The 13,348-nt window shown below is 50.3% G+C and overlaps 1 protein-coding gene across 5 annotated transcripts in view; it reads right to left on the bottom strand.

Annotated features, from left to right (window-relative positions):
* Tnfrsf8 (TNF receptor superfamily member 8) overlaps positions 1–13,348 on the bottom strand; it is a 58,740-nt gene that overhangs the window by 11,364 nt on the left and 34,028 nt on the right. For 4 of the 5 annotated variants that reach the window (XM_017802398.2, XM_017802396.2, XM_008849953.2 and 1 more), the window contains exons 8-12: positions 10,068–10,220; positions 6,674–6,764; positions 6,242–6,345; positions 3,326–3,433; positions 3,145–3,198 (exon numbers count right to left, since the gene is read on the bottom strand). In XM_017802398.2, coding sequence (XP_017657887.2) covers positions 3,145–3,198; positions 3,326–3,433; positions 6,242–6,345; positions 6,674–6,764; positions 10,068–10,220 — 510 coding nt within the window. The remainder of the gene's footprint in view (positions 1–3,144; positions 3,199–3,325; positions 3,434–6,241; positions 6,346–6,673; positions 6,765–10,067; positions 10,221–13,348) is intronic. The other variant, XM_029554490.1, reaches the window with a different exon arrangement.

Below are 13,348 nucleotides of genomic sequence, written 5' to 3'. Positions count from 1 at the left end.
GTCAAGGTCAGGGCCACAGGCAAAATTAGCTCACACTTTTCTCAGAGGTCAAGGCTGTGAAAACGAAGGAAGAGACTGCAAACTGACCCAAATGAGAGGGGACCTCAGAGAGCCAGTGACAGGCAGCATCACGAGACCCAGGCCTGACTTCTGGTGTAAAGGATGTTATTGGAATGAATCAAGAAACCCAGTCTGGGCCTGGGTACTGATTGGTGGTAATGGATCATAGTGAATGAATTCCTTGATTCCACACCCCCTTTTATTACAAAATATACAGTGAGGTATTTGGGGATGATACCAAGTCAGTAAATTACTCCCATAACTGGTTAGGAAAAGGTAAGGGTTTTTTGTTTGTTTTTTGTTTTCTACTGTGCTTGAAACTTCTGGGAAGTTTGAAATTGCCTCAGAGTAAACGGAATTTTTTCAGCCTGCATCGCCCTGTAATGACAGTTGAAGTAATGGTTCAGGTTCGCATTAAAATAAAGGACTGAAGGCTGGGGATGTGGCTCAGTTGGCAGAGCATGAAACCACCATGGGTCTGTTCCCCTGGTATGCATAAACCAGGCTTGGTGACATATAATATGCTGGTAATCCCAGTACTTGGGAAAGGAAGATCAGAAGTTCAAGGCCATCTTTGGTTACATAGCAAGTTTAAGGGCAGCATGGGCTACAAGGGACGCTGTCTCAAAATAATTAGTTAATGCTGGGCGTTAGTCCCAGCTCAGGAGGCAGAGGCGGGTGGATCTGATTGAGATCAAAGCCAGCCTGGTCTGCACGGTAAGTACCAGGCCACTGGGGCTACAGGGGACCTTATCTTAAAAAAAAAAAAAACCTTTATTAATTAGTTAAGATAAAATACTGAAAGAATTTTAGACCAGGGATTCTCAGGCTATAATTTCTTCTCCGGGGCCCACATGACAGTGCTGGAGACATATTGGGCTATCACAGTTAAGGAGGGGTGCTCCGGGCATCTGGTGGGCTGCAAATATCTTACAGTACACAGCACAGCCCCTCCTCCCAGATCCAGCTATCTGCTGACACATGTCAATAGTGCTGAGGGTGAGACACCCTGTTCACGGAAACTTAACGACAATAACAGCAAATTCCCATCCTGCTGCCTGCTGAGCACGTGGCCTGGGCTGGCTGACTTCATCTTTCTGTGCCTCATGCTGGCTCATCTGTGAAATGGGGACAGTGGAGGTGGATGCCTCACAGGACACCCCATGAGATCACATCTGTGTATGGTAAAGGCCTGTCACCGAGGACACATGAGGTATTGTTGGATCGATTCAAGTGGGCACCTGACTGACTGCACCTGCACAAACCATGGGTTCCTGCTCACATACAGGGAACAAGATCCCTCCCTGCAGAAGAGAAGCAGGGCTGGGATATACATACACCTCTCACACTGTTCCTCAGCCCTTGCCAGTGGCACTTGCCTGAAGTTTGGAAGGGCCAGGACACAGTTTGTCCCTAGACAGAGCCTGCACTAGAGATGTGCTCATGAAGGGAGAAATCCAATGAACAAATGCTCCTCTGCTACCCACTGTCCCAGAGCAGACCTACCCTCCCCAGGCCATGCCCATCCTCTGAGGCCATGTCCACCTGGGCCCTATGTGCTCACCCTGACTCAAATTTCCTCTCCTCTCATCCCTGGAAACCCAGACATCAAGCAACCCACCAGAAGCCAGTGGTCCAGAAGCAGCCTAGCACGCAGTGTTGACCCCAGTATTTCTCTCTCTCTCTCTCTCTCTCTCTCTCTCTCTCTCTCTCTCTCTCTGTTTTTTTTTTTTTTTTTTTTTTTTTTGTCTTTTTTCTTTCTTGTTGTAACAAAACTGCTCTCACGAAGGTTTAGAGAGAGAAAAAAAATTTTTTTAACTGACGGCAATGGAAACTCTAATACTAGAAAAATGTCAAGAAAGCAAACACCAGTTTCAATGAGCCGCGCCTGACAGCTCATGGAAACAGGCTTGAAACCATCAAAACACAAAAACCCCTTCGCATGGGGAGTTCGGGCGTGCACTTGTGAAACTTCTCCAACTCAAAAACTGCCTTGCTGGACGGTGTTTTGGTGCCTGAGTCAACAGTCAGCTACTGACAGGCTCCTTGAGAGCCCAAGGGGGAAATCTCAGGACAGGGCACCCACCTGGCTTCAGGGCTACCTGGCCCAGGGTGGTGGACGGAGCTGAGGGAAGGAGGAAGAGAGGCAGGGCTGGCCTGCTTCAGGCCATGGTGGGCAAATCCTTGCAAGGAACAGTGCCTGAGTCGAAGTCTGCCTCTGTTCCTCCCCATGGAATGAAGGGCATGCGGGGTGGGGTGGGGGGGTCAGAGGAGCCCTAAGAAGGCTCAGAAAGCAAGCTTCCAGCAAGTCCCCTGTCAGGGTCCAGCACACAGTGGTGCTCACTCAGTGCTTATGCACATGCTGAGAAAGATCCGCCTTGATCCAGCTACATGGGGGTGAGAAGGCCCTGGCTACAGATGCCTGGGAGTCCGGATGGAAGCTAGCAAAGATGCCCAGCCAGAGGGATGGGAGGCTCAGGAGCTAGGATGCCTGGAAGAGCTGGCCTGGAGGACAGATATGAGAACGAATCCCAGGAAGGGGTTCTGAGCCACCTAGGACTCAGAAGGCCAGAGCTCCAGACACAGGCAGGCCACCAACAGACACCATTTTACAAGGGAGGCAACCGCGTCACAGAGGCATCTAGCAACTCTCCCACACAGTTCTTAAGGAGCAGAGCCAGGGTCCCAGGGCCACCTGTACCGCTCCTTACCCTAGGCCTCCTGACTCATCTCCCAGATAGTGGGGGGACTAAGCAGGGGGAGAAGGAGAAAAGGAGGAAAGCACCCAAGAGCACCCCCATAGTGTGATAGCAAGAAATGCAAACAAAGCAGGTTGGGCCTCCCCTCTGCACCAACTCTACACTGGTACCACATGGCACTGTTGCAAACCTCCCATGTTTTCACTGACTTTATGTTCCTTGTACAGAAGGTGGGGGGAAATGGACAGGAGACTGCGGAGTTGAACCTGAGTCTGGACCAGGAGAGGGAGCTCAATGTACTGAGCCCAGACCTGGAGCCCAGGCCCATCATGCATCTGTCTGTTCCCCACGGCTTAGGCAGTCCTTTGCACTGTTAGATACTCACCAGCCTGCTCCAACTTGGGCCGTGAAGTCTGGGCTGGGTAGTACAGGTGGAGCTCTGCAAAGACACCAGGAATGGGGTATAGTGGGTAAGCCCTAGGAGAGTGGGCAGACAAGACAGGCACCCAGGCCAGGCCAGCAAAAAGCAGCCATCCACCCCAGGACCCCATGACACATCCACTCACTCTGCCGGAACCGCTTCCTGCAGGCCTTCCAGGGACATAGGAGCAAGAGGCTGGAACCAACCACCACCACCAGCGGCAGCACCACAGTGACCCAGAAGAACGCAGGCCCTGAAACACAGTGCATCCTGTACTCCGCTCACAGCCAGGAGCTGGGGCCTTCCCTGCAACCACACAGGACAGTCCTAGCTGCAGCCTACTTCCTCCTTCCCCTTCTCCTGGGATGTGGATTCCACTATGAGCAGTTGAGACATTCCCCAAACCAGGACTGTACCTGATCCAGCTCTTATCTCTTTACCCTCCCTCACCTGACTCCAGGACCTGACTAACTTAGAATTCGAGAAAAACTAACGACTTTAGAAGGAGAGAAATTGAAGCATCAGAGAGCTAGACTGAAGAGGGAATTAAGGTCCAAAAGGACACATTCTGAGGGCCATAGGAGACAGTATGGTGTGGTCAGTTGGGGTGAGGAGGGAGGGGGGAATCTGATCAGGAACAACTCTCCCCAAGCCCTGAGACTGCCAGCTCCCCAGGGCAGGCACAGGGTCAGCTCTGCATGGACAAGCTCAACAAGTGTTCTCCAACAGGTCAGTCAGTATCACCACAAAGATAACATCTCCATTAAAACAAGGGAGAGGGCCAGGGCCAGTAAGATGGCTCAGCGGGGAAAATACTTGCTGCGAAGCCTGGTGGCCTGAGTTCAATCTCCAGGACTTACATAAAGGTAGAAGGAGAGAGCGCCATAAAAGCTGTCCTCTAACTTCCATACCTGCACCATGGCATGCGCATGCATGCACTCATGATCATACAAATATACACAATAAAAATTAATTAAAAAAAAAACACAAGGGCTGGAGAGATGGCTTAGCAGTTAAGAGCACTGACTGCTCTTGCAGAAGACCCGGGTTTGATTCCCAGCACCCACATAGTGGCTATGAACCATCCTTAACTCTAGTTCCAGCGAAGCCCTCTTTTGACCTCTGTGGCATTGCACGACACGGGTGCACTCACATACACGCAGGCAATACACTCATACACATAAAATAAAAATAATAAATAAAATAAAACCAAAGGAGGGAAACAGGTTTGTCCAAAGTCACCCTGAGACTCAGGCCAGGCCAAGCAGTCTCCTGAACCCACACTTTTTAAACATACAAACACATAGACCCACACACACACACCCCCACACACACCACAGTAGTGATCAAATTCATACATATTAGGCAAGTATCTACTGTTGAGCCTACATCCAGCTCAAGCCCGGGTTTTTACACAGCCCACCCTCTCTGATGCTCTTAATTACTTAATTGCTGTTTGGAAGTAGGTCTGTGTTACTGCTCAATGTTTGTTGCTTTTGAGACAGGGTCTCTAGTCCGGGCAAACTTCAAACTTGCTGTGTTGCTGAAGATGACCTTGAACTCCTGATCTTCCTGCCTCCACATTCTGGGTGTGGGATTTCAGGCATGTGCTACCACACCTGGTTTAGGTGGTGCCGGGGATGGAACCCAGGGCCTAGGGTATGCTGGGCAAGCACCATGCTATCTAAGCCACATCCCCAGCCCTCAAGGACTTTTCTAATAAGTTTCCAGGCCCTCCTGAAGCTGAGGGTCAAGAAGGCATGTTGAGAACTGCTGACCCGAGAACTATCGCCACCTCATGTCCATAACTGGAACTGCCACTCCTAAAAATCACTACCTGACAGTAAATGTCTCCAATGAGCCCCAGTAATTTGGGGGCCACAAGCTGTATGCTAAGGATTCCAGGGGTGCCTGTTCTCTTTCTGTTTTATAGCTGAGGACATTTAGAGTCAAAGAAATTAAGCCACTAGTCAAAGTTATGAACTCATTCAATAACTTATGTTCTTTTTTTTTGAGATAGTCTCATGTAGCCTAGGCTGGCCTCAAAATGGCTACATAGCAGCAGATGACCTTGATCTTTTTTTTTTTTTTTTTTTATCTTTTTGAGACAGGGTCTCCCTGTAGCCCCAGCTGTCCTGGAACTCACTGTGTAGACCAGGCTGGCCTTGAACTCACAGAGATCCACCTGCCTCTGCCTCCCAAGTGCTAAGATTAAAGGCGTGCACCACCACGCCCGGCAATCTTCTTTTTAAAAAAAATAATTATTTAAAAAAAATAATTTTCTCCACTATTATTGTATGTGTATGAGCATGTATGGGGGCGCACGTTCCCCAACACAAATGTAAGGTCAGAGGACAACTGAGGTTTTTCTCCTTCCACCTTTATGTGGGTTCCAGGGATCAAACTCAGATCACCAGGGCTTACATGTCAAGGCATCTTGCCAGCCCAGCCTGGAACTTCTGACCTTCCTGTCTCCATCTTTCAACCCTTGGATTAGAGGCCACCATGCCCAGTCTATACAGTGCTAGGGATCAAACTCAGGGGACCATCCCTGACAGCAGCACCCTATAAAACAGCGAGGCACCCGCCTAGGTAACTCCCAACCCATCCTCTGAGCAAGACAGAGCTGCCCCCACTTCCCTGAGGCGGGCTAGGCTGGGGGTGCAGGAGGGACTTGGGTTGGATCTTCTGTAGGTACAGAACTCAGATCATCAGGTAGCACACACTTATAATCCCAGCACTCAGGGGGTGGAGGCAGGAAGATCAGAAATTCAAGGTTATCCTTGGCTACTGAGAGATGATTCAGCTTGTGCATATGAGGTAAGTACTCTACTGACTGAACTACATTCCAGCTCAATAGCTAGCAATTATAGGCCACCAGGATAAAAACCATTAAAAAAAAAAAGTTCTGTTCTCAATAATTAGTCATTAGCAAGTGACAGAGACACAGTGTCAACTCCAGAAGCCAGAAGCCTAGGATCAATCTTGACCTCCCCACCCCATCCCGGAGGATACACCTCCTGGGAGGAAGCCCCTGCTACGGGCAATGGGTTATCAATACCTGAATCCAGAAAAGGTGTCCCCGTGGAGAAGGGAGAGACAGTGGAGGTGGGCTGCTTCCTGATGGTCTGGGTGTCCACCGGGAAGCTCTGAGTGGAAGAGATGCTGCAGCAAAGGAAATCCAAGCAGGGGGACGGTCACAGTCACCATGAAAAAGGGGGTGAGCTTAGGGATGATTCTTTCCTGAGAGAGGTACAGATAAAGCCTGGGGACCCAGGTCTGTCCCAGTCTCTGCCAGGCACTGTGAGGACAGGGATTGGGTTTTTAGACGTGGCTTTTACAACCCTCTCAGCACAGAGTCAGACACACGATCCCCCAAAGGGCCTATGGATCTGATGTAGAGGATCCAACCCAAGTCCCTCCTGCACCCCCTGCATCGCCTGAGCACAGCAGGGACAGCTCCATCCTCCTCAGAGGAAGGGTGGGGAATCACCTGGCTGGTGCCTCGCTGTTTCCTGGGGTGCTGTAGTCAAGGAGGGTCCCCGGAGGAGGAAGCTCCAAGGTGGTATCTATATCTACCATACCTGCAGGGGTGACAACATCTGAGAATCAGTGCCAAGGAGACTGGATCTCCAGGAAAGACAACCAGCAATTGACTGGGGACTTGTGAGAAGCCACAGGTGGGGGATGTTTGTAACATAGGATTCCTGGCCATAGTTGAGATTATCCGGATTATGTTCTAAAGATCAAAATAGAAAAGCTGTGACCACATGGAATGGGTCCCAGCAGCTTCTAATTTTATTTAAGAGAAGCTTAAAGGCCAGCAAGATAGCTTTGCAGGTAAAGGTGCTTGCTGCCAAGCCTGAGGATCTGAATTGGGTCCATAGAACCTACACTGTACAAGGAGAGAACCAACTCCTGCAAGTTGTCCTCTGACCTCCACGCACAAGCCGTGGCACACAAATGTGTGCAGGAACACACACACACACACACACACACACACACACACACACACTAAATGCTAAAGGGGGTTCAGAGGAAAGGGTGCACAGCGGGACCAGAGTCCACCTTAGGAACGCTGCATCAAGGCAGTCACCGGCCCTAAGCTTAGGCTTTCAGGCCACCAAGGCACTGCGGTTCCCCCCTGGGGGTGAGGTGCTGCCAGAAGGCCCCACCCACAGGCCCTACAGATGAAATTGCACATGAAATTGCACATGCAAAGAGCCTTTGCCTCCTACAGCAGCCTTCTACCACCCTCTACCGGTGATGATGGGCATCATGCTCCCATAATGAGAATGCCTTCCTTGCTGCAGGTACCAAAGGACTCAAACCAAGAGGGCACACTCTCCAAAAGTCCTATCTTATCCTCTGATATCCCACCTCTCCTTTTCCACAACATTCTGTGCTCACTTCACGGATCAAGCAATATATTTGGGTTTTCTGTAGACACTAATTTAGTGGAATTATGAAGTTCTCTTTGATTCCTGGATTTACAGTGACTCCACCTGTAGTAAGTTGCTCTCTATACAACATTTTTTTAAAAATCTGTTTTTGAGACAGGATCTCCCTGTAGCCCCAGCTGGCCTGGAACTCACTATGTAAACCAAGCTGTCCTTGAACTCACAGAGATTCACCTGCTTCTACCTCCCAAGTTCTGGGATTAAAGGCATGAGCCACTGCTCCCAGCTGTCTATAGGTCTTGATACTCTCCCTCAAATAGCCAACTTCCCTGTTAAGAGTGAAGATCTGGGCCGCCGAGATGGCTCAGCAGGTAAAGGTGCTTGCTGTGCAAACTTGATGACCTGAGTTCTATCCCTGAGACTCACATGGAGGTGGAAAGGGAAAACAGACTCCACAGATTTGTCCTCTGACCTCCACATGTACCATGGCATGGAGGCATCCACACACAGAGACATACACACTTTAAGTCTGAGTTCGGCATGGTGGTGCATGCCTTTAATCCCAGCACTCACTCTGTGAGTCTGAGGCTAACCTGGTCACAGCAGTTCTAGGCCAGCTGGGGCTACATGGAGACCCTGTCTCAAAATCCCAACCCCCCAAAAGAAACAAAAAAGAAAAGTTTGAATATCTCTGCTCCTTGTTCATGTTAACAAAGAAGTCCACTGATGAGCTGGGGAGATGCTGCAGCAGGTAGAGGCTGTAGCCTCCAAGCCTGATGATCTGAGTTTGATCCTTGGACCCCACATGGTGGAAGTTGAGAACTGATTCTGGAAAGTTGGCCTCTGACCTCCAGACACACACCATGGCACATGCAAGTGTAGGTGCACAGACATACATAGTAAATACATGTGTAAAAAAGTTTAAAAGAAGTCGGCTGAATATTCCAGTCACTAGGGGGCGGCGCTCTTCAGCAGTGGTTTTAGGGTGTTTTCTTCACAGCAGGTCCCTTCCCTGAGGAGGGAAGGGGACTTTCTAGGCCCACAGGGAGGAAGTAGAAGCTGCCAGGTTTAATTTCCCGGGGATGGGCTGGGGGACTGGGGAGGGGTTGGGCAGGGCTAGCCCGTTAACAGAGTGTGTTCCCAAATATACAAAGAGGGCTTAACAAACAGAGTGACAGTTCCATGCTCGTAGCCTGGCTTCCCTTCAGTGTCATTAGTCTGGTCGGTGGCTGTTTTGTTTTTTTGGTTTTTGGGGTTTTTTTTGAGACAGGGTCTCTTGTAGCTCAGGCTGGCCTCAAACTCACTATATAGCCCAAGATGACCTTGAATTTTAATCCTCCCACCTCCACCTCCTGAGTGCTGGGACTGCAAGTGTGCATCACACCTGGTTTATGCAGTGCTCAGGATGGAACCCAGGGCTTCTTCGGGCATGCTAGGCTAGCACTCAAGCAACTGAGCCACACCCCTAGTTCTGAGTCTTGTTCCCGTAGAAGGCAAATACTCACTCCCAGTCCTCGTAGCCTGGCCAGTGTCTGCACCCAGCCATGGTCTACATTTTATTTGCTGGATGTACATGCACTCAGAGTCCAGCTCCCTCCTGCCTTTATTTTGCTTGCTCTGAGTCTACAGCCTCTCTGATACAGCAGAGGACACCGGCTGTTCCCACAGACGGAGGGGTCTGGATGAGCTTTCCTCCACTCGGTGCCGTCTGTCACCACCCTTTCATCTGTTTTCAACCTCTTAGAAACTTGCTGAAATGTCTCCTGATGAGCCCCGTTCTCCCCAGAGCAGGGGTTTAGGCTTTTCTGCACCCTGTGAAGTTCACCACCTTGGGATGGAAGTCAGTCAGAAACCTCGCATTCATCTACTCAACAAGTTCACACACAAGTCAACATGAAACCAGCCCAGTCATTTCAGGAAAAATTTGTTTGACAGATCATCAGAGCCTGCTACCAAATGGCAGGTGAGATTTCATTCTACCACTGGATCCAATGAGCAAAGTCCAAACTCTATGAATGAGTAAAGCCCAAACTTGATGTGCTGGGTCACTTCAAGGACACACCTGGATGAAGGGAACCTCAGCTGAGGAATTGTCTCCATCAGATTGGCCTGTGGCCATGTCTGCCGGGCATTTTCTTAACTGTGTGATGTGGGAGGGCCCAGCCCAGTAGGCAGTACCACCTCTGGGCAGGTGTTCCTGTGTTCTATAAAAGCTGAGCACCAGCCAGAGGAGCATGCCCGTAAGCAGCGTTCCTCCATGGTCTGTGCTCCAAGTTCCTGCCCTGAGCTCCTGCCTTGGCTTCCCTTGATGATGGACTGTGAGCTGTAAACCAAATAAACCCTCTGCTCCCCAACTTGGTTTTGGTCTGTGTATTTAATGACAGCAATAGAAAGCTAACTAAAACATCTGACCTCAGATGGGGTGGGGTACCAAGGTGGGAGCAGGGGGAGATACAGCCGGCTGGGGCTGGGCTAGGAACTGCTCACCCTGGGGTCTGATGATGGTCTCCAGTGGGAAGGCAGGGTGGGCGATGCAGTGGGCACAGGAGTTGGTGGCCGGTGTGGCACAAAACATTCCAGGCCGGCACTCGCAGACTCGGGAGGAGTTCCAGGAGCATGGAGCCTTCTCCACAAGGTCGTCTGAGGGACACAGATAAAAGTCATGGGGAGGATGAGGGCGACCAAGGCAGGACAGAGAAGCATCTCCCTCTGCCATATGACATCCCATGAAAGCCAACATGAGGAGGAAAGTGTTTATTCAACCCTCAATTCCAGCTTACTGGAATTCCATCACTGAGGGAAGTCACAACAGAGCTTGAGAAGCTGGTCATGCCACAGTCAAGAGCGGAGAGATACAAATGTGCCTGAGCCACCTGCTTGCTGTTTTAGCTGGCTTTTCCCCCCTCACACAGCTCAGTTCCCTACCTAAGGAATGCTGCCACTCAATCGGGCCAGGCCTTCCTATAACAATCCCTCACGGACGTGCCCACAGGCCAGCCCTATCGAGAAAATTCCTCAACTGAGTCCACCTTGTGGCAGTTAAAAGGTAACCATCACACCCAAAAAGAGGGCTCACTAGGCACGGCAACATAGGATTGTAAGTTCAAAGCCAGCCTGGGAATGATGGGGACGGGGGAGGAAAGACATGGGGGCAGAAAAACAGAGAGAGTGAGAAGAGGATCGAAGGGGAAGGGAAAGAAGGAGAGGGGAGGGGTGGGGAAGGGGGGAAGAGGGGAGGGAAGGAAAAGAGGAGAGGGGAAGGAGGCAGAATCCAGGTGTGGTATCTCACATCTGTAACGCAGGATTATCATGAGTCTGAGGCTAGCCTGGGCTATAGAGTAAGACCCTGACTCTAGAAACCAAGGAAGGAGGGAGGAGGGGAGGGGGAAGGAGGGAGAGAGGAATGGAGGGAGGGAGGGAGAAATGGATAGAGGGATGGTAACAGAGGCCTGTAATCCCAGGACTTGGGAGGTGGAGACAGGAGGATCAGGAGTTCAAGGTCAACCTTAGTTACATAATGAGTTCAATACCTGCCTGGTCTACATGAGATCTTGTCTCAGAGAGGGAGAGGGAGAGGGAGAAAGGGGCGGGGGGGGGGGGGGGGGGGGGAGGGGGGGGGGGGGGGGGGGGGGGGAGAGGGAGGAAGGGGAGGAGAAAGAGGAGGAGAAGGAGGAGGAAGGCTGAGTTTATAAGCTACCAAGTGGCAGAGCCAAGATTTGAAAGCAGATTTTTGGGCTTTTGGCCACACTGCCCTGCTGCCTGAGGCCCAGCATCATGGCGACCTCCGCCATCTGCCCTGATGGCTGTGGGGTTGTATTTCTCTCAGAGAAATGACTTCAGTGAAACTTTGGGCCCATAAGATCTCTCAGAGTCTGACCACTTATCCAGCATGAGCTGTAACCATTTCCCTTCCTCCCATGAGACCTGTGACTGCTTCAGTGACAGAAAAGTGGCATTAATTACCCATGTGGCTTTGGAAGCTAGGCCATATAAGGAAACATGGCTTCTGCCTGCCACCAAGGTGTGAGCTCCAGACCCACAGACCCATGTGAGGAGAGGCCCTGGGGAGATTCTAACCTCATCCTTTGGCTCTCCAGCAGTGACCCAGACACCACGGAGTAGAGGCCAAAAGCCCCCACAGCATCCTGTCTAAATTCTGACCCACAGAAACTACAGGTACAATGAACATTTTGTTTTAGACCATGAAGCCTTGAGAAAAGTTGCTATGCATCCTTAGTAACTGGGACAGAGGTGCCGGATGGCATGGCACGAAGTGTCCATCCTTGTGTGTGGCCCCCTTGATACCAGGCCACCATGCTGAATGAAGGAGACCCTGAACAAGCAGACACAATCACATCCTCAGGGGTTGCTCACAGCTCTGCAGGCCCGGGCCTGCTTAGCATCCCTTGGTCTGGGTGAGCCTTGTGGGCATCACAAGGCAGCTGCCATGGCTAGCCTTAGGTAGAGCCCACAGCCTTGCCCTGCTATAAGTGATGCAGCAGCAGCTTATTGGCAGTGGGATCTCGGGGCAGCGAGGCAGAAACACAAGGGTCCAGAGCCTAGCAGCAGAAGCCCTTAGGTTTAAACTCAGGTCGGTGGCTTTGGGAATTTCCTTGACTTCTGAATCAGTTTCTCCATCTGTAAAATGGGACAATCACCATCCCTAGTTACAAAGTAGGTAAAAAAATAATGGGCCCAGGTGTGGAACAGAGAGATCATTTATAAACACTTCCTGTTAAGGAAGGAAGGAGTGAATAAATGCTCTCAAAAAGGGGTCACTGCCATCGCAAGCCTGCAGGAATGCAAGGGCATTACCAGAAGTTGAGGGTTCAAAATGCCAAAGGGGCTGGAGAGACGACTCAGCTGTTAAGAGCACCAACTGCTCTTACAGAGGACTCGGGTTCAGTTTCCAGCACCCACATGGCAGCTAACAACTATCCATAACTCCAGTTCCAGGGGATCCAACACCCTCTTCTGACCTCTGTGGGAACATCACACATGTGGTGCCTTTTATATCCATGCAGGTATAACACAAACACACATTAAAAAAAAAAAAAAAAAGGCATGGTGGTACTCACCTTTAATCCCAGCACTCGGGAGGCAGAGGCAGGTGGATCTCTGTGAGTTCAAGGCCAGCCTGGTCTACATAGTGAGTTCCAGGCCAGCTGGGGCTACAGGGAGACCCTGTCTAAAAAAGACCAAAAAATAAAAATAAATAAAGTGGGAAAACTTAAGTGGGAAAACCATGATAGAGGGGGGAGACGATACAAGAGAGAAACAATGCCTAGCTAGTCACGAAAACCAGAGGGAACCATATTATTCCTACAATCTACTGACAAATTATACATAACAGATCAAGAAATATATCTCTAGATGTGGTTTATTTGAGACCAACAGATCATTACCCGAGATTTATCTGCATGACACACAGTAATTAAAAAATCCAAGAATGGTGGAACTAACCTTCTTGGATGTTTAACAGAGATACCTAGAGATCTATACTAATTGGGTCAGAGGGATACAAAGGACACTTTTGGCTCCCTGCCCTCCTAGGTTGATTAGTTCCCAGGGACCATGAGCATCTCGCAAGGAGGCCAAGGTGACCCCACCAGATGGACTTGAACCAGTGTCCAGTCTATAAAGAGGAGGGTCAACACGGAGGAATCATTTCCTCCATGCTTCCAAGAGAAGCCAACAATGGTCGAGCAGGACCTTTGACTTATCTTCACATAGATGGAACTGGTAAAAGAAAGGAGCCAGGGGCTCCT

This window comes from Nannospalax galili, unplaced genomic scaffold (genome assembly GCF_000622305.1).
Source record: "Nannospalax galili isolate Female #2095 unplaced genomic scaffold, S.galili_v1.0 scaffold1225, whole genome shotgun sequence".
NCBI lineage: Eukaryota > Metazoa > Chordata > Mammalia > Rodentia > Spalacidae > Nannospalax > Nannospalax galili.
This window is presented reverse-complemented; position numbering and strand designations above follow the sequence as displayed.